This window comes from Gymnodraco acuticeps, unplaced genomic scaffold, assembly GCF_902827175.1.
Source record: "Gymnodraco acuticeps unplaced genomic scaffold, fGymAcu1.1, whole genome shotgun sequence".
Taxonomy (NCBI): Eukaryota; Metazoa; Chordata; class Actinopteri; order Perciformes; family Bathydraconidae; genus Gymnodraco; species Gymnodraco acuticeps.
Window position 1 is genome coordinate 1 of NW_022990756.1, and position 21022 is coordinate 21022.

Sequence of the window (21022 nt, forward strand, 5' to 3'; positions counted from 1 at the left end):
GGTGGAGGAGTCCCGGGGAATGCACATCTGCGAGGATGCAGTGAAGCGGCTGAAGACGGTACGTTGCTCTAGAAAACCCCTCCGTACTTCTAGGAACGAGGCTGCTACCAGACATGCCTCCTTTTTTTTTTTTTCTTCTCCTCCATTAGACTCCTTCACACTACATCCTACTGACTCCTTCTAACATTTCCTCTACTTCAAGGCAGCTGTTTATCCCTGCTTTAGTTTACTCTGTTGCGCAGTGTGACTTGTTGCAGAACAACGATGTGGATAAAGACACAGAGAAGCATCTGATATATCTCGTGGCATTTATTTTCTGTCTGAGGACAATGTCCTTTTTAATCTCACGTTGCACGTCACACATTACCTCACCTTACCATAATCAGAATTCCTTTGTTAGTGCCACAGCAGGACATTTCGCAGCGCTACAGCAAAAGTGGCAAAGCAACTAGGGCTGCACGATTTGGGGAAATAATGAAATTGCGATTTTTTTTTTTCCCCCAGATATTGCGATTCGATTTGCGATATTTGTTTTTAAGCGACCCAACGGACGTTTATTGTAAAATGCGGCCATATCTCCGGCTAAGAAGGTCGTATCAACGTGCTCCCGTCTCTAGCACCCCCGCAGCTCGAGCTACGAGTGAAAGAACTAAACTTACATGAAACTTCCGTTGCTTTAAAGTCAAGCTTTAGTTTAAGATGCTCCCTGTAATAGAAACATGTGATGGAGCATTACTAACCTGACTCAGATGGTTCACCAAACCATCTAAAGCTCCATTGGAAGCCATTTGGAAAAGTATTTCAAAAAGACTTAGCAGGTGATTGGATCAATCTGTCTATCACCTTCTATCATGGGCCACTTCTGATTGGTTAACAATAGCTGGGACATGTGGAGCTCAGCACTTCTGATTGGTCTGGAGGACTGACACACGAAGAAAAGCAAGTAAAAAAAGCATGCACTAATTAAAGAAGAAGAAAAGCGCACACACAAGTACACAACAATGCTGAATCCACTGTGAGGGGAGGGCGGAAATAACAAACAGGAAGTTTAACGCCGTGCAACGTAAAAGTGTTCCCACGGGAAACGTAACTTAAAATAACAAATTAAACAAACTCATAGATCAAATTAATAATTGACATACATTTTTAACTACATTGAGTGTCAGTGAGGGTCTCCACCCATCCTGACCCTCACACAACCTCCTTGGTGTCGGGGGTGTGTTCTCAGAGCCTCCCTCTCCGTCTCAGGCAGAGGAGAGAGCCCGGCATGGACTTCCTGCTGCAGGAGATGCCAGCGGAGTTGCGCAAAAAGAACAAATTCCAGTTTGGGGAGCAGAGCGTGGAGAAATCGCTTTTCCATGTAGTCAGTTGTTTGCCAAGGCCTCACCCAGGTCATAAACTCTGTGGGTAAATGAGGCCGCAGTCAGGAGCAGCAGCATGTGATGCTTCTTTAGGACTTCATTAGTGCCAGGAAACTCCTGTTGGAAGCGTCTGAGATTAGCTTTCAGTTTCTGTTCAAATCCATCAATCAGGTTTATTTACAAGGTACACATACAAGGAATTTGCTGTGGTGTGTAATTGTGCAGAGAAAGATCAGTTAGAGGAATTAAGTTGTAAAAAAGGTATACATATTATAGAAATGATCTTGTTTATAAAATAAGGAAATGTTTTAAAAAATATATATATACAAAACCTGTACTTGAAATACATGCAGTGTATATAAAACGCAGCATTAAACAGAGAAGTACCAACATGTTTATTTTATAATCAATACCGTTCATTTTTTTTCTTTTTTCTGGGTCATAAAATAGTATAAATGGCCTTTTAATCATTTTGCATTCAACTCAATGACCTCCTAAACCTGAGCCACTGAGAGCCGTTTGTTATTTTGATTATACTGTAAAACAACTGAGAATAGTTTTGTATTTTACGAGTACAGTTTAATGTAAAAATCTTATATATCCATATTGGTGTCACAGCACGACGAAGGTGGCGGGGTCGTCACAACAGTTAGAGCACAACAGTGTGATAAAAGTAAAGTAATATAATGCAAATGAGAACACACACACACACACACACACACACACACCAGTGTTCTAACGGCCGTCCACACCAAGCTCAATAACTATAATGCTATATAAACTATCAAGTTAAATGTGATCATCCAGACTGATAATAAATAACGTTCTAATCAAAATGGATACTGCTTGATAGGGTTTGGGTACCGAGCCCCAGGGCTGAATTATTAAAGACCGTGGTACCGTTAAGCTCCGACGTTATCGGTCTTTTTATCGGTACTGGAGACATTTAAAACACATGTCATATGTATTATTGCTACACAAACATTATATTGCAGTTTTAGTTTCGCCAACTCCGTTTCTAATTCGCAAAAAGACTGAAAAATGCGTCTATGATTATTTTTAGTATTTTTGATCTTTCCAATCCAGACGAGAGATCTCTCCCCGCCTGCCTGCGAGGGGGCGGGGCAGTTTACACACACACAGCTACTACATGCAGCAACACACACACACGGAGGAGATGGCGGAGAGAACGCGCTCCGAGGTGGTTAAACTTTACCCGTCTCGATGCTCGTTGCCTAAAGTGCAATAAGAGTTTAGCATGTGAGGGCGGAAACACGAGCAATTTGTCTAAACATTTATCAAAAGTGCTCCACATCCAGACGGAGGAATGCACCGGGTTCCACTGTCTTTCTAGCAGCTCTGTAGCCCCATCCACGAGCAACGTTTCCACGTCAGGTGTTCTGTATGCTAGCAGCAACACACGGAGCTAACTACATGATACAAACATGGGTTAATGATTAGAGGTAACTGAGTTATTTAGTTTGTTAAAGTTTCAGCTATTCTGTTTACAGTCTGTCATCAGATTATTTATAAAACACTTGACACATAAGCACGAGTGCATCTTGCCTATGTGTAGGAGGTTCCCACACAACACATGTATATTTAGCACTATGTTTTCCTACTGCTTATATTTACACACAATTTCACAACTTCACACACTCCGATAGGGCTTACAGGTAAACACACTCGCGGGAAGAAGTGAACCCAGGCGCACAACACACACAAATACACACTCGACTTAGAGTCAATTCCCACACTATCAAGTCTAATGAACACACATACACACACACACACACACACACACACACACACACACACACACACACACACACAGCAGCAGCACATACACACTTGATGAGGTCACATGGTGTACACAGAGCCCGAGGCTGTGAGGTCTTATTGAGTTACAGTCATTCAGAGTGGACAAACTCTGAGGTCGAGGCGGTGCTTCTGAGTCTCCTCATGACATTTCCTCAGATGCTCCCTCGCGTCCTCACCACCTAGAGAGGCCTCGTTTATAAGTAACCACAGAGACATGGCTGTAAATGAACTTGTGCCACATTGAAATTGCGAGTCAGGCTGGCGTCTTTTCAACGTTGTCTTCTACACAGTATTTATACGGCTTGACGATATATATTTTTATATTCAAAGTTTCTATAATGTTTTTGAACATAACTTCTATGATATATTCTATGACTTAAAGGTAGGGTAGGTAAGAATGGAGAAACCAGCTCGAGTGCGCTAGAATTTGAAAGTATGCAGCCGAAAAGAATCTGCCCCTTCCTTCAGACTTCCTCAGAGCCCCTCCTCCAACACGCAGGAACTCGCACATGACCAATGAGGGCACGAGATGAGTTTGTGCACAGATGGAAGGCTGACAGGCAGGTAGGCCATCCAGTTACTTTAGCCGGCTCAGAGGATTGGTCGTGCTTTTCACAGCGCCACGGCTTCCACACATGAGATGTTTTAATGTATTTATTGTCAAAGCATTTAATGTATTCATTGCTATCGGGATGTTAAGAGCATTCCATGGAATATAACAACAAGTGTTTCTGAAGGGAATTACCTACCCCACCTTTAATCATCTTGAAAGCAAAAATCTTCACCCAAACGGACTGGACTTAAAAGTATAAATGACCTTTACACGCACTATACGAAGCCACCGTGCCACTATGCCTTGCTTTTTCTTTTTTTTAAAAACAGCTTTATATTCAATTTGGGACATATTTCATAACATGCTTGCACCTACAAAAATGACTGTCAACTAATAACATATGTGCAACTGGGTAATAAAGGTACATTAATTGCTACAGATCTTAGAGGGCCAGTGGCTCTTGAACAAGGAGATTGATGATAAAACAATAAAAGCAAGTTCCTGTCGCCCATCAGCCTTGCCTTGCCTTAAAAGATTAAACAACTTAGCATTGCACTTCTATAAAATTGTCAGAAACATGATATTTTTTGATAAAACCCTCCGTAACATTCCTGCGCCGTGGCTTCTTTCCAGTCGAGTCCTTGTCCTCAAATGGAAGCTCACCTGTTAGCTTCACCTTACAGGAAAATGCTGGCAAACAATCACTGCTGGCTGCTTACACTGTTCCAACATGGAGCCCATTCATCCTGATGAAAGGAGCTTTGACTCTGCAGATTTATTTCCCCTGCTCCAGGTTTGTTTACTTGTTGTGCATTCTCCTGCATGTTTATTGTTTTCTCTGCGCTTGTTGAATAGACTTTACATTGAGATGCTTTCACTCAGAAGCATTTCAAACTCTGGAAAAGCTTTACAAGAATTCTTCACCGTTTAAAAACTCACTATAATGAGGAGTATTAACATTCAGCACCACGGCTGTAGAGCGGCGCTGAGACGAGTCGAGCTGACCTTCATTTTCAATTAGTTTTTATTCTCAGACAAGACCAGGATTGTTAAGAGTGTGGTCTGAAGTGTTGCTGTGTCTGCAATGACGCAGCTTTAAAAGATGATCTGACTGACAAAATGAGGTCTGACTCGGGGGGGGGGGGGGGATCTCTGTAGAAACATTTTAAATAATGGGGCAGTCCTGATGCTGTTTGTAGTGACGCTTTAATTCCGGTTATCTAACTGACATGGGAGGAATCTCTGTCGGTCTTTCAATCTGCTTAAGAACCGATCAGCCTCACAATTTGTGGGTGTATTTCTGAGGAGCCTTTTTAGAGTGTGAGACTTGAGATACAGGGCATATTTATAAAGGGTGTGCGATGTCAACACTATGATATCAGGACTGAAAACCTATTGGCTTCGACTGCCCCCATGTCATTCAAACGGTAAATAAAAGAGCTTGCCATTTCTTTATGTGGCACTTTACAAGAATGTCCTATTTGAAGCTAATGCACTTTCTGAACTGATATCCTCATCGTCGATTGCACTTATTTTATGTCGCTATGTCCAGGGTGTCCGCGGGGTCTTAAAAAGTATTAAAAGTTGATAAATCAATTTAGCGGAAATGAAGTCTATTAAAAGTATTAAACGGCATTTTCCAAGGTATTACATTTTGTAGCTTGTTTTCCAATAAGTATATAAATGGTCCAAAGAGGTTGTATTCTACAGTCTGCCTGAATGTAATCATGGCGTAGGTGTGTAGTGTGATTCTGTGTAGTTTATTGATGGCATCCCGTTGGATTAGACGTCATCTGAACAGGACATCGCACGCTCACTGCTTGATAGCGTGCGAAGGTCCGTTTACGCCGGTTGTTAAACATCGTTATGGGGAAATGCAAGTCTGCGTCCAAATGGTTGGAAGATAAGGAGGAAGGACAATCAATACTGTATATAGTCAATGTGAGGTAAAGTGTGTCGCCAAGGTAACCGATTAAAACTCGAAGTGGCGATTGGGTTTTAAAATGTACGGAAAGGGTCTTAAAAAAGGTCTTAAAAGGTTTTACATCTGACTTCAGGATTCCTGCATATACCCTGATGGATGAAAGGGCCAGATCAATAAAAAACAGTGTTTTTCAGACCAAACCGGATGTTAGCAAGGTTAACTGGTTCCCTCAACAAACAGCCAATGAGATTTTCCCATAAGCTCTGTGGCAAATAAACGTTTATGGTGTTTAGACGTTTTGATTCGGCAAGATTATGATTTTTGAATCGCAAATGCAATCATCAGATCGTAAAAAGCTAATGTAGTATAGCGTATATGATTGGCCGTTCTGCAGGCAAGAAGAGGGGCTTAAGGAAAGGTAAATTAGTCAGCAATCAGGCCCACACAGGGTCGGCTCTAGAACAAATCGAATGGGGGGGCAATCATTTACCAAGGGGGGGCACACACTGCCGTCAACAACCAACACACAAACACCAACGCAACTTCAATTTAAAAAAACATGCTGTAAAGTCTATTGTCTTTCACACACATTGCAGGGGTGTAGTGCTATTGTATAGCGCACCTATGACTTGTGCATACATGCACGGTTGTGGCACGACCACCAAAACAGAAACATATAAGGACAGAGGGTGTCGTTTTCTCATACTGATATTCTGCACAAACTGTGCTGTTGTATTTGCTGTAAAGTGTCTTTACTGTAGGTTATTTTTTATTTTATGTACAGCACTTTGGCTCGACCAAAAATCGTTGAAAAATGTGCTATATAAATAAAACTTGATCTGATTTAATATGGACATAGGCCACCATATAAAAAGTGTGCAAATGTATTTAGTATCCTATCCATGTGAACATGTTTTAGGTGGGGGTGGACCTAACCTCCTCTAGGAGGGTCTGGGGGCATGTTCCCCCGGGAAGATTATTTTTAAAATATTGAAGTTCAATGCATCAATCTGGTGCACTTTGAGAGCAAAGTGAAGAGATCTATGGATAGCCTACATCTCTCAGCATCCATATGAAACAGAACTGTACACAGATTTACTTTTTCTTTATGGATATTTCACTAATCATTCCCCTTTTAAACTGTATTCTTGTGTTACTGTCCTATAGTATTTCATACCCGTTTTTCATTTATTCTCTCTTTAATAACTATAATGATCATATAAAGGTATTCCTCGCAAATACCGGTTTACATAAATGGTGACCAAACCGTTTGAGACCCACTGAGATAACTTACACTAAAGTGAACTATCTAAACACTGAGAGAGTCCTTACCTCACTGAGCTGACGTTATAAGATCCTCTCAGTCTGACAGGAGAGGACTCTCCTCCACCTTGGTGTAGAAACAGCCCTTTATATCCGTTAGCATAGCTAGCTAACCAGATGCTAACAACATTCCACGTTACCGCTCGCGCACTCACAAAATGCGCTCGTGCCACACACACACAGAGCTTGAATGAAACACAGAGACCCATGTACTTGTACTGTACTGTATATCATATTATTTTTGATGGCTTTACTGTATAATCAGTGTAACAGATTAACAGATCGCCACTGGGCTTTCATCTAAACACTCAGCCACGTAATGATAACAAAAAAAAGGTCGGGGGTCATTGGTCAAGCAACACACCAATCAGAGAGCAGCAGTGAGCACAGCTCAGGCTGTGTTTTATATTTGTATTCTTTATTTCTGATGTATTTCACACAAAAAACCTTTAGTAGAAACGTTTTCACGTTTTCACTTTCAACACCCTGCGTTGGGGGGGCACAGTGACTCATTTGGGGGGGCATGGCCCGCGAATGACCCCCCATGACGCCGACCCTGGGCCCACACCGTAACATCCAATAAGGGGCGGTTTCCTGAATATCAGCAGCCACAACACGACACAGCACTTAATGCAAGAGAGATGAAGAAAACAGTGAAAGGATGAATAAGGAGGAAGGACATGAAAATATGCGCCTGTATGTCTGGCTTTCCCTTTGCCTAGAGGGCATGTGTTGGTGGTCCAGCCATCAACCGTGGGTGTGTGTGTGACAGCTATAGCTCTGAGCATACAACCATTGTTTTCCCAGCAGCCTTTGGGGCAGTAATGAGAGTTTTCTCACAGCGTTGTGACCCGTGACTCAGAGGGGAGGATTGATGGAGGAGGAGGAGGCTGCTGCACTGCGGCACCATCAACCTCTAGGCCGCCCTTTTTAACGTTATCCTCATGACATCACTTCCTGTTGCTGCTGGCCGATAGCCCAGGGTTGGAGGAGTATCTGAGTTGTAGAAGTAGGAACAGTGTTACTCTTGAACTCGTAGTGTTTTGGCACCAGGAGATGCCGACATGCTGAAGGAATTTCACCCAGTAGCCTCAGGATGCATCACCGACAGAGGGAATACATCCATCTGACAGTGTGTATATTAACCAGAGCTTTGCATTAAGACGTTTAGTGAGACATGGTATGAACCTCTCCACCCCGACTACAGATATTTCACGAGTAAACACATAATGTGGGAAACTAAAAGGGAAAAATAAAACTAGAAAAGGTTAAACGATAGTGCAGATGTGGTGGTAAAGAGGATTTAAAACAATGGATGTATTCATGTGAGATCTTGCCCAATCATGAATGGAATTTATAAACAGATAATGTGGTTCAAAATTAGACCAAACTTTTATATTGTCTATTTTTGAGTCATGCAAAAAGCCAAAATGTGCATCAGACACGTTAAAGATTGATTTTAGCCTAGCAACTGCTGGAAATGCTTCTTGCTACTCAAGCAGTCAATGACGTTAAAACATTCAATTAAAAAAATTGAAAAAGTGTGAATCAACAGAACCACAAGAAATCCTTTAGCTTTCAGTCATACATGTTCACAAAAGATTAGGGTGATGGGTCCCTGTCGAGCAGTGTTTCTCAAACTTTTTCATACCAAGGACCACCAATAAAAAAACACTCGCGGACCACCTAAACACATCGTTTTTTACAAATCGCCTGAAAATTGTACAAACGAGTGGCCACATGTGTGATGAAGGTGCTTATCTGGGCTATATCATGCAATCGAAAGTGAAACTTAAGCTCGTTCCATTGCGGAGATATTCCCGCGAGAAAACTTAAATGTATTTATTTATTTCAAATGTGAAATTTTACCAATATAGTCATGGACCACTAGGGGGCGCTCACGGACCACACTTTGAGAAGCACTGCTGTAGAGTGAGAGATTCATGCCCCGGCCACACGAGGACGAAAACGGCTAAACGCATAGGATTAACGCAATCGCAAAAAAGCTTCCGTCCACACGCAATAGTTCACCGGATAGTGTCTGTCCACACGAGACCGCTCCGTTTAGCTCCAACCGCTGGAGAAGCTGCAGTACATATGCAGGAGCCTGTACGTGGCGCTGTAACTTCCTCCACAAGAGCAGCGAAGAAGCATGGTTGTCATGGTTGCCCTTCTGTTTATTCTCCGCGGTGGGGGCCGAGGGAACCGGGCAGAGTTTTGCGCCAGTCAACGTGTATTAAAGTTTAAATCTTCCGACAAAATTATAAAAGTGCCGGTCAAAAGTCTTCTTTGTTATTTATTGAGCTTTAAAACAAATGAATAACGAATCTATATAATATAATAATAAAATACACGGAGCCTCTCTTTTTCCACCCTCTCTTCGGACAGCGTCAGTGTCTGTCTCATGCAGCAGCTGATCCAGTAATGAGTGACCCGGCCGACAGTAAAAATAAACATATTTATAACTAGGTTAGGTAGTTTGAGAGGTGTCTCCGTCCTGTCAGATTAGACTTCACTCGCGTTTCTGTCCATATCGAGAGAAAGATAAATAATCTGAATTCAGTGTGCAGTTTACTTTGACGCCGGGGTGAGCAGCAGAGGTGGGGAGAGGCGGGGCTATTGCCTCATCATTATCAGAAAATGATCGTATAGGGCGTACACACGGAGCCGTTTGACCCCCAGAGCGTTGCGTATGCCGTTCTATCCATCTTGGGACCTGTTATCGTTTCCGCAGTCGTTTAGTGCCGTATTCGGTCGTCCTCGTGTGGCCGAACGGTCTATACGACACTAAACAGTAACGCAAACGACCGTTTTCGTCCTCGTGTGGCCGGGGCATCAGAGAGGTCCAGACAGACAGGAAGACAGTCATAGAAGCAAACAAACAATTGTCACCCCGTAGACTCTCAGTATTAGCAATTAAGTGTGTTTTAAAGTCAACTTCCTCTTTTCTGTATCTACTCTGCAGGCTGGTAGGGGACATGGAGTTCAAACGTTGCAGCACATGTTGTAAGGTGTGATTCGTTGCTAAAAAGTTGCGCAAGATGTGTTATTTGTTGTTGCACATCCTGCTGCTGTAGGAGTTGTTTGCCAGTTCAGAAATGACGCTTCTCCACGAGCTCGGTGAACATCTGGGTTGCAATGTTATTCACAACATAGAAAGGTTCCATTTTTGCCTGGTTGGCTTCACCTCGATCTTTCAAAACTCCACTGTCCTTTCTGCCCAGACGCTTTCCTCCTCCTGTAGTTTCTCCCACATTGAATACCTGAATATTGTATTACCTTTTTTTTGTTCGTGTTGTACTTTTTTTTGTCCTTTTTTAAGCAGGTTTGTTTTGTGGCTGAGAAAAGAACTCCAAATCCCCTCCCCCTACACAACCCTCTCATTCTTGTTATATATAGAGATGTTTCTTCCTTAACTTTACTAACACTCACTATGCAGGTTCTACCACCGTCTGCATGTCTTTCACAAACACTCACACACACTAGGGCTGCACCATTTGGGGGAAAAGTACTTATTGCAATCATGAATCACGAGGAAGTGATCATTTTTGCATAATTTCTTCTCATTATCATTGACATTTTTAATATTATACTAGTCCATATTGCAATTTAGAACACTTTTCTATGAATGGTGCAGCTCTAACTCACAAGTGCTCAGCTCACTCCCAATGAGGTGAACCATGCATTAACATGGTGGTCTGGGTGCTGTCTCCACCATGGCAGTGTAACAGGAGCAGAGTGGCACTCCTCTCCCAGCTTACAGGGGGGAGAGGAAGGAGGTGAGGAGGGAGGTGAGGAGAGGAGGGAGGATTAGGACCAGGCTGGGTCTGGTGGTTGTGGTTCCTTTTTATTCTTTTAGGACGGCCTAAACTTGACCTCTGACTGAATCTGGACGCTAGATAGTCCCAGGCTCGAGTCAGAGATCAAACTGCGGTCTGAGGGAATGAGTTTCTGTCTGAGGGAATGTGTTCAGCACAGGAACAAATACATCAGTGATTTACCTGCTGATTGATCGGTACATCTCCAGTTGTTGTTTAAATCACAATAAAACCCGGGGATGTCACTTCCTGGTTCCCTGGCTTCCTGTGTGGTCATACTAACACTTATCATCATGAAGTCAATAACCCTCACTGCGTCTCCATCACCATCAACAGTCAGTGGAGTCATGTTCCTGCCTCACTCACTCATAACCCAGCTTCACCTCCACCAAACAAAACGACCCTCTTCCTCCTCCTCCTCCTCCTCTTCCTCCCCCCTCCTCCTCCTCCTGTCGGCTCCATACAATTTTTTAGACTTCATAGGTAACATTTTCATGCCTTGTTCCTCCCCCGTCTCCTCCACCCCTCTCACCCGCCCTCCCTTTTTACCACTTCCAGGACAGGAAATTCTTCAAAGGATTCTTTGCAAAAGTAAGTTATTGCTTTGTGTCTCAGTGTGTCTCTTTATGATCAGCGGTATTATATTTGTTGTTATTATAATTTTTTCCTCCTCTTCACGTAACCCAATTCACCCTTTGATCACTTCTAAAGGCTGGAAGACACACACAGAGGGTGTGTGTGTGTGTGTGTGTGTGTGTGTGTGTGTGTGTGTGTGTGTGTGTGTGTGTGTGTGTGTGTGTGTGTGTGTGTGTGTGTGTGTGTGTGTGTGTGTGTGTGTGTGTGTGTGTGTGTGTGTGTGTGTGTGTGTGTGTGTGTGTGTGTGTGTGTGTGTGTGTGTGTGTGTGTGTGTGTGTGTGTGTGTGTGTGTGTGTGTGTGTGTTCTTCCCAATGAAACACTGAACAGTTGTGTGTGAACGGACGTTTGACTTATGGTGCACACACGAATATGTTGTTGTTGTTCTAACCACCACTGTCGGCTGCATCGTCACCACAAATTCTTCAATCTTTCTTTTATTAAATTATAGTTTGGGCACTCGTGAAAACAACCTCTCTTGTATCTCTTACCTGGTGCTTTCTCTTTCTTGACAGGTGTGCTTTGTGTGTGTGTTGACTTAATGATTTGGTACCAAGCAAAGGTTCAAAGGGAAGTCATGTTATTGTAAAACTAAAACATTACTGACTCTTTCCTGTTGTGTTTGGTTTGCAGGCGGGGAAGAAGGCAGTGCGCGCCGTGTTGTGGGTGTCGGCAGACGGTCTTCGGGTTGTAGACGACAAAACAAAGGTAATAATAAGTCTCTGAAGTCTTAGGAAAGACCTTTTATTATAAATAAAAGCTCCTACAGGAAGTCCACGTGGCTTTCGGAGCTTTATGGAAGCTGGTAATGGTAGTGAAGCTGCTGTACTTGTGCTCTAGTGACCTCCAAGAGGCCCTCTTTGTAAATATGTACTCTGCACCTGCAGGAGTAGATAGGAGTTAAATAGAGAGAATAGGGTTACACTGACACCTGCTGGAGAGATGTGGTAATACATCAACATGGTGTCATGGTTTCCTCTAAATCACATGTGTCAAACTCAAGGCCCGGGGGCCAAATCAGGCCCTTGGTGGATTTAATTTCGGCCCGCAGGATAATTCCTAATGACTATTAGATCTGGCCCTCCGGTATATTGCACGCACACCTTCACTCCATCCTGAGGGTCTCCTCCGCTCAGAGCCTGAGTCCAAACATTGATGACCTTGCACCCAAGATGAGATGCCAAGTATCTGAACTAGCATCACAGAGCAGCTCACTGAGTTTAATGGATGCTTCCTTCTGCACTTTCTCTCAGGACAACAGGGCATGTTTGGTTTTCTCTGTGAGGGGAATAGTTTTGTTGAAGCTGTTGTTGGCCTGTGGGGAAATGTACTCATAAGAAATGACTCTGGAAAAGCTGCAGATAGAGCCATAAGAAATGAATGCAGCTGATTATTTAATGTTGTTTTTATAGGCAATAATTGAAGCTTTGTTAGTTCCAGGTTTAATATGTGCAATAAGTTCATTTCAATAAGTTCTGCGATAAACATTGAACCAGTCCGGCCCTCCACTAGTACCCATTTTTAATGTTGGCCCACTGTGTGTTTGAGTTTGACCCCCCTGCTCTATGCAGCCTAACCCTTTTAAACTGCACAGTATATATTGTAATATACATGTTATATATTGTAGTGCAATGACTTATTTGTATTCTAACTCCTTATGTTCATTTAAATATTTTATTTTAAAAAATATTTTTTTGGGACATTTGACTTCTTATTTTTATATTGATATTTTTCATATATTTTATCTTTTTTTTGATATCCTTAATTTAACTTGTGATGTTTATAGAAATATATCTCCATTTTATTTGTATTTATTTTATCTTTTTTATTTCACTTGTCTTGCGTTTATAATTATATTTTAATTCTATCTTTTCTTTTTATTCATCTATGATTTTATTTGATCTTAAATGGACAGTATTCTGATTTTATTTCTAACATTTGTGGACAGCTTAAGGTTATAAAATAGAAGATATATTATAATAAAGTATCTAATACAAGAATAACATTGAATGCTATTTACCTGTTGCAACTATGTTGTAAAAGGATAGAAAATAAACTATTGTAAATATTCCCATCCCCCTTTCCCTGAGTGAGAGATTATCTTTCAGCGTCAGACTAACCTTTTGAACTTCTGGAGCTGCTATTAGTTCAGTCTTATTCAAGTGCTCTGGAATCCAGGTCTTCACATTGAAGTGCTGCTCACTGTGCAATCATTCAGATCTCATTGAATTGACTCAAGGGTCACTTTACCCGTAATGAGCTGATAATAACGAGGTGAACGTGTGTTAGCAGGACCTGATTCTGGACCAGACGATAGAGAAGGTGTCCTTCTGCGCTCCGGACAGAAACTTTGAGAGAGCGTTCTCCTACATCTGCAGAGACGGAACCACGCGGCGCTGGATCTGCCACTGCTTCATGGCCATCAAAGACTCTGTGAGAAGAACACATTTTGCGCTCACAGCTGATTGGTTACAGCCCGGGGGCCATTTTGCATCGGCCCTCAGCAAATTAAAAAAGTATAATGGAGTATAGCCCACAAAGGAAACGTGTGCTTGTCTTGTATTGTACTTCTTAAATATAGATGAAAACAGATATTACACAGTATTCATGAGTTAATGAGCCCACGTTTCAAACGAATTCAGTCAGGTAAAGTTGGAAACATTTTCTATCAAATCTCAGTTGATGAGAAAAAAGCCCAATAACTTATTTTCATAACATGCTTGAAATAAACCCTAATCAATCTGAAGCTCCTGTTAAAGTGTGTGTGTGTGTGTGTGTGTGTGTGTGTGTGTGTGTGTGTGTGTGTGTGTGTGTGTGTGTGTGTGTGTGTGTGTGTGTGTGTGTGTGTGTGTGTGTGTGTGTGTGTGTGTGTGTGGTGTGTGTGTGTGTGTGTGTGTGTGTGTGTGTGTGTGTGTGTGTGTGTGTGTGTGTGTGTGTGTGTGTGTGTGTGTGTGTGTGTGTGTGTGTGTGTGTGTGTGTGTGTGTGTGTGTGTGTGTGGTGTGTGTGTGTGTGTGTGTGTGTGTGTGTGTGTGTGTGTGTGTGTGTGTGGTGTGTGTGTGTGTGTGTGTGTGTGTGTGTGTGTGTGTGTGTGTGTGTGTGTGTGTGTGTGTGTGTGTGTGTGTGGTGTGTGTGTGTGTGTGTGGTGTGTGTGTGTGGTGTGTGTCATAATTTACCTACATTTGATTAATTTTGCTTAACTTAATTTCGTATATTATTCTGTATGTGGCCCTCGTGAAAAAAAGTTTGGACCCCCCCGCGTTACAGACTGTTTTACAACAGGTTCAAAAAGCAGTTCAGCCAATCACAATCACTAGAATCTAATTTATAATGTTTTTTTAAACGATGTTTATAAAGTGCTATGTCTAGGAGCTCTGTGTGAATAAGAATTGTTCCCTGGTCTGTTTCAGGGCGAGCGTCTCAGTCACGCTGTGGGTTGTGCGTTCGCCGCCTGTCTGGAGCGGAAACAGAAACGTGAGAAGGAGTGCGGCGTCACGGCGACCTTCGACGCTAACAGAACCACCTTCACCCGCGAGGGCTCGTTTCGGGTTACTACGGCAACAGAGGCGGCAGAGCGGGAGGAAGTGATGAGGCAGATACAGGACGCTAAAAAAGGTTAGTATAAAAAGTTTGGTCTAAAGAGCGTTTAACCTCCACGCTAGTTCTGTCTTTTTATTTATCTCTCTGAACAACTAATATTATATTATTATACACAGAGGTGGAAGAAGTACTTAGATTGTGTACTTGAGTAAAAGTAGAAGTACTTAGATTGTGTACTTGAGTAAAAGTAGAAGTATTCAGATCTTGTACTTGAGTAAAAGTAGAAGTAATCAGATCTGGTACTTGAGTAAAAGTAGAAGTACTCAGATCTTGTTCTTGAGTAAAAGTAGAAGTACTCAGATTTTGTACTTGAGTAAAAGTAGAAGTACTTGAGTAAAAGTAGAAGTACTCAGATCTTGTTCTTGAGTAAAAGTAGAAGTACTCAGATGTTGTACTTGAGTAAAAGTAGAAGTACTAGATCTTGTACTTAGTAAAAGTAGAAATACTCAGATCTTGTACTTAGTAAAAGTAGAAATACTCAGATCTTGTACTTGAGTAAAAGTAGAAGTACTCAGATCTTGTACTTGAGTAAAAGTACCAGAGTGTAGGAATACTCTGTTACAGTAAAAGTCCTGCATTCAAAATGTTCCTCAAGTAAAAGTAGAAAAGTATTCTCATCAAAATATAGTGAAAGTAGCGACAGTAAAAGTAGTCGTTGTGCAGATTGGTCCATTTCAGAATAATATATATGATATGTTTTATAATGATTGATCATGAAAGTGTTCTCAAAGCTGGTGAAGGTGCAGCTAGTCTGAATGACTTTGTATACTGCAGGGTAGCTGGTGGATTTACTCCAGGTGGAACTAAAGTCTGATTTAACACTTGATTAGATTTCACATCATTCATCCACATCTGTGAAGTAACTAAAGGTATTAAATACATGTAGTGGAGGAAAAGTACACCGTTTACCTCTGAACTGTAGTGGAGGAGAAGTACAGAGTAGCAAAAAGTACAAGTATCTCAAACTGTTTCTAAAGTACAGTACTTGAGTAAATGTACTGAGTTACTTCTGATCTTAGACTTTTGTTTTTTTCCAGCGGAGACGGATGTTGGTATGATGGGCCACCACAACTCGGCCATCTCTGTGAATAACTCCTCGGGTCAGTCGAGTGGAGGCACCCCCTCCCCGTCGTCCTCCCCCCCCCTGTCCATGGCCTCTCTGGGCCCCCAGGTGATCCCCCGCAGACACGCCCCCGCCGAGGCCCTCGCCAGGCAGGGCTCCTTCAGGGGCTTCCCGGTCCTCAGCCAGAAGACGTCTCCCTTCAAACGGCAGATGTCGCTGCGCATGAACGAGCTGCCGTCCAACGTGCAGCGCAAGTCTGACTTCCCCATGAAGAACACCGGTGGGTTTATCTTCCTCACACACTGGGTGTTTCTCAATGTCGAGTAAAGCTGCGCCAGAGCCACTATTTCAAGCATACTACGTCATAGCGTGCCGCCAAAGGACTGTTCCAATGTCGAGCATACTTGGAGATTTCAAGGCTGCACATGGGTAGACTCCGCGGTCTTAAAATCCCCACAATGCTTTGCACACGGACCAATTTCACAAAATGTGTGGCGGAAAATGTAAGGCGGGGCCTCTCATATGACGCACACCTGCACACTTGCTCGCCTGTTCCACTCTTTGTTTTCCGAATGCCAGGAAGTATTCTTGCCTCGCTTCTGAAGCAAGTGACTCGGAAGACATGTGCTCCCAAGCAAGCGTCCTCGACATTGAGAAACACCCACAATCGCTTTGTTCTGCAAAACCTGCAAATAACCTTCACACAGCTTCGAACATGTGCAAAGTCGACCCTGAAGATGACTCGGGGACGGTTTCATCCCACAGGCCATAAGACTGTTAAACACCTGAACTTTGGAAAGAACTGTTTAATATTTAATAATAATACATGTTATTTATATAGCGCTTTTCCTGCTGCTCAAAACGCTTAATTTAGTATTATATTATTCCAGAAACAAGAATAAATATGTGTATATAATATATGATATACCAGATCAATTCTGTCCTATTGTTAATGTTTTTTATTTCTGCTTTTACTAAATGTCCCCCCTGTGTTTCCCCGTCAGTCCCGGAGGTGGAGGGCGAGAACGACAGCATCAGCTCGCTCTGCACTCAGATCACCTCGGCGTTCAGCGGCCCCCCCGAGGACCCCTTCTCCTCCGCTCCGATGCCCAAACCCACCTCCTCCCCACAGTCTCCTGTAGCACCAGGTGACATACCCTCTTTAATATCTAACAAATCCCACTGTGATGAACCCAGTCAGTGGGTCACATGTTAACATATGCATTTAGAGAGTGTCTGCCTGCTCACATTGTCATAACTAGAAGTGTAACATTTATTTGATGTGTGATTAACAATACAGAAGACCTGAGGGACAAGTGAAAACAAATATTCATGTGATCTATTTTTTAAGCCTGATCTTAATTGTTTCATCTCGTCTTTATGGCGTGAGAACAGGTTTTAATAATTGTTTTCTTCTGTGAAAGAGGCGGGGGATAAATCTTGTACAGAGCACTTTATTTGAATTTTTTGTCTGCAAAAATAAATTGTCAATAAAAAAGTTTGCCAGGGGAAACACATTCTTTCTCAGGATCATTTTTCTAAGATCATGGGGTAGTGTCCGGCAGTGGCTCAGTCAGTAGGGGCTTGGACTGGGAGCTGTAGGGTCGCCGGTTCCAGTCCCCGACCAGGCCTAAAATATGGAGTGCGGACTGCTACTTGGAGAGGTCCCAGTTCACCTCCTGCCCTGCCGTGGTGCCCTTGAGCAAGGCACACACCCCTTCCCCCCTCACTCCCATTGCTCCCCGGGCGCTGTACAATCGCTGCCCACTGCTCCTAGTACTAGACTCCTGGTACTAGGATGGGTTAAAAGCAGAGAACACATGTCGCTGTGTGCTGTGAGACCATTAAAGAGGGGTTCATCCCTCCCATTCTATTCTATCTCTATTCTAGTGGTGTTTGGCAGCCTCTTGTGGCAGACATCAGTATTACAACAACAAACACAAACACAGGAGACAAAACACTTTAAATCAGACTTGGATCACCTTCATATTTCCTCTCTCTTGCCTCTGTATACTTTAACAGCACGTTCAGTTTGTGCATGTCTAACAAACGGTCCATCAGCCTGTACTAGCGTCTGTCTCTGGTCTGCTGTAGTGAACGGCTCCTCTCCTGCCTTCTGTGCTGCTGCTGCTGCTGCTGCTGCTAACCCCCCCGCTCTGCCCCCCGCCCTGCCTGCTCGAGACACTAACCCCTGGGCTAAGACCCCAGCAGGAGCCCCTCCCTCAGCACTGCCAGGTAAGCAGCAGCTCGGAGAGGCTGCATGTGACAGGAGGCACTGAGAATTTACTAATGAAAAATTACATTTAATTTGACCTTTGAGTTATTTAACAGTTTTAGATCCTTCTCCTTTGAAATGTAGACGATAACTGGGGGTCAAAACGATGACCCTTTAAACCTTCTCTCTGTTACACAGGCTGCTATTTCCAACATTGAAATTAACAACTTCAAACCAAAAACTAAAATATTGGGGTAGAAGTACACAGATCATGTACTTGAGTAAAAGTAGAAGTACTCAGATCTTGTACTTGAGTAGAAGTAGAAGTACCGCAGTGTAGGAATACTCTGTTACAAGTCCTGCATTTAAAATGTTACTCAAGTAAAAGTGCAAAAGTACCAGAAGTAAATTACTCATTCTGCCAATTAATATGTTTCTAAATTACGTCACATATTCAGATGAAATGTGTCGTGTTCTCACCCACTTTCTTCTGCCTTTCTCCCAACAGGAAGTAACTGGTCCTCTCCCACCCCGGTGATAGTGGTCCCCCCCACCTCCTCCCCCCCCGTTTGCTCCCACAGACGCACCCCCTCAGAAGCAGACCGGTGGTTAGAGGAAGTCACAAAGTCAGTGCGCGGCCCCCCCACCTCGCTGCCCCCTCAGCCGTTCAGCTCCCCCGGGTCGATGCCGGTAGCCCCTCTCCCCCAGGTGGCCTTCATCATGTCTCCCCTGCCCCCCGTCGTGCCCATGCTGCCCCCCCGTCAGCCCGCCTTCCACACTCACCCCCCGTCTTCTTACCCGCTGCCCAACGGCATCCCCTTCCCCCCCGCGCTGGTGGGCATCACTCCCTCTCAGATGGTGGCCAACATGTTCGGATCGGCATCTCACCCCCATCAGTTCCTCCCCCCCCCCTCCTTCCACCTCAACCCCCCATCAGTTCCTCCCCCCCCCCCTCCTCCACCTCGACCCCCCATCAGTTCCTCCCCCCTCCCTCCTCCACCCAGACCCCCCATCAGTTCCGACCCCCCCCCTCCTCCGCCCCTACCCCCCAGCAGGACCTCAGCCCCTTCATCAAACCCCCCCTCAACAACACGGTGAGTCTCCCCTCAAATGGCAGCGCCACCTTTAATGGCTCCGAGTCCTGGTCGCACCTCGCCCCCCCCCCTCCTCCCCCTCCATCCTGCCCCCCCCCCTCCATCCTGCCCCCCCCCTCCACCCTGCCCCCCCCACAGGAAGACATCTTCGAGGCCCAGTGGGCGGCGCTGGAGGGCCGCTCCCGTCAGATCGCCTCTCCGTCCCCCACTAACCCGTTCTCCACCGAGCTGCACAAGACCTTCGAGATCCAGCTCTGAAGACTGCTGGGAACCGGACTATAAGGAGGCCATTTTTGTTTTGGGGTGACTAAAGAAGAGCGAGGTGAGGTGAGGGGGGCGGGGGGGTCCTCCTGCCTCTTCTTCAGAGGAAGAGCTCACGGGAAGAAGAAGGAGAACCAGCAGGGAGCAGAACCCCAAACGGAGCAGGCTAACAGGCTAGCTTCTCATCAGCATCGTCTGTACGTTTGTTTGTGCAGCGCAGGCTCAGCATCGCCCCCCCCCCCACCTCCGCTCCCTGTTGCCAGGACGACGCCTCCTCACCTGGCAGAGAAACTGCAGCACTGAGAGAACTCAGCTTCCAGACAAGAAGTTCTCATTCTAACTTCCTAATCAGAAGAATACAGTGAGAAAATGCCAAAACTTTATTTTTATGCATTAAGTATATTTTAAATAGCTTTGGAATCTAACAGAAGAGTTGTAAGTAATCGTGCCAAAGGCATAGGCTAGCTACAATGAGACGAGTTTATGTTCGTGTATACAAGAAATGACCGTATATATTATACATAAAAAAATATATATATCTATAAAGAATCTATACTGTACACAGCTCACAGCAGTGCTAATTTGTAATGTGATGTAAAGAGATTTTGTGAAGGGACAGCTGCTTTACTTGTGTTTTTTTGTTTTATTTTTGGAGAGAAATCTCTTTGTTGCCGTCTGTTGCATCCTGTGATTGGATGTGGAGCATCTCTCTGTAAATAGGGTTTCGTTGCAGCAACAATCATTGTGGACCTGGTGGTGGTGCGGACTGGTTGCTTCTGACCTGTGCTCAGTTTTATTAGTTTAGTACACATCAGTACTTCCAATGTTACTTCCTCATTGTCATTCTTCTCTGCGTGGAAATGATCTTGTTTTTTTATTTAACACGGTAGGATGTGTCATCTCCTTTTTCTCCACCTCTTATATTATTTTTTTAAGTAGTTGATTTGTAACTTTTTATTTTGCACAGCACTACAGTAGATGATTTGACTCGCAGGTGACCGGCGGTTAGTGAGTGTAAGCTGCACGCTGACCTCAGCAGAAAACTACAGGGAGATGAAACCGCTTCCGTCTCTCTCAGTCTGATTTCTCTCTGTCATGTTTTTATTTTTTTAAATCAAACCTGTGAATATGATCTATTATCTGATCTATTTTTCCATTTTGTAATTATTTCATTACTTTATTCCACTTCTTTGGAGAAATATTGAAGCTAAAAGATTGAATAAATTGATGGTGGTAAAGGAAAACAGTGTTCTGTGTTATTGAGTCCATACTGTTGTGTTTTTAATACATAGTAACATCTATTGATTAAAAAACAGAGTAGGCCTATAATTATTCGGCTGACAAAAACATATTTGTA

At 43.6% G+C, this 21022-nt stretch overlaps 1 protein-coding gene across 1 annotated transcript; it reads left to right on the forward strand.

Moving 5' to 3' along the window:
- Window positions 1–4: 4 nt before the first annotated feature.
- On the forward strand, window positions 5–20909 carry numb (NUMB endocytic adaptor protein; the record flags this gene model as incomplete). Its single annotated transcript, XM_034232257.1, has 10 exons — window positions 5–58; window positions 11359–11391; window positions 12068–12142; window positions 13727–13867; window positions 14843–15047; window positions 16070–16375; window positions 17100–17243; window positions 18190–18330; window positions 18819–19209; window positions 19335–20909. Coding segments are annotated over 10 exons (1818 nt in total), but the record flags the coding sequence as incomplete, so codon positions are not given.
- Window positions 20910–21022: the final 113 nt, after the last annotated feature.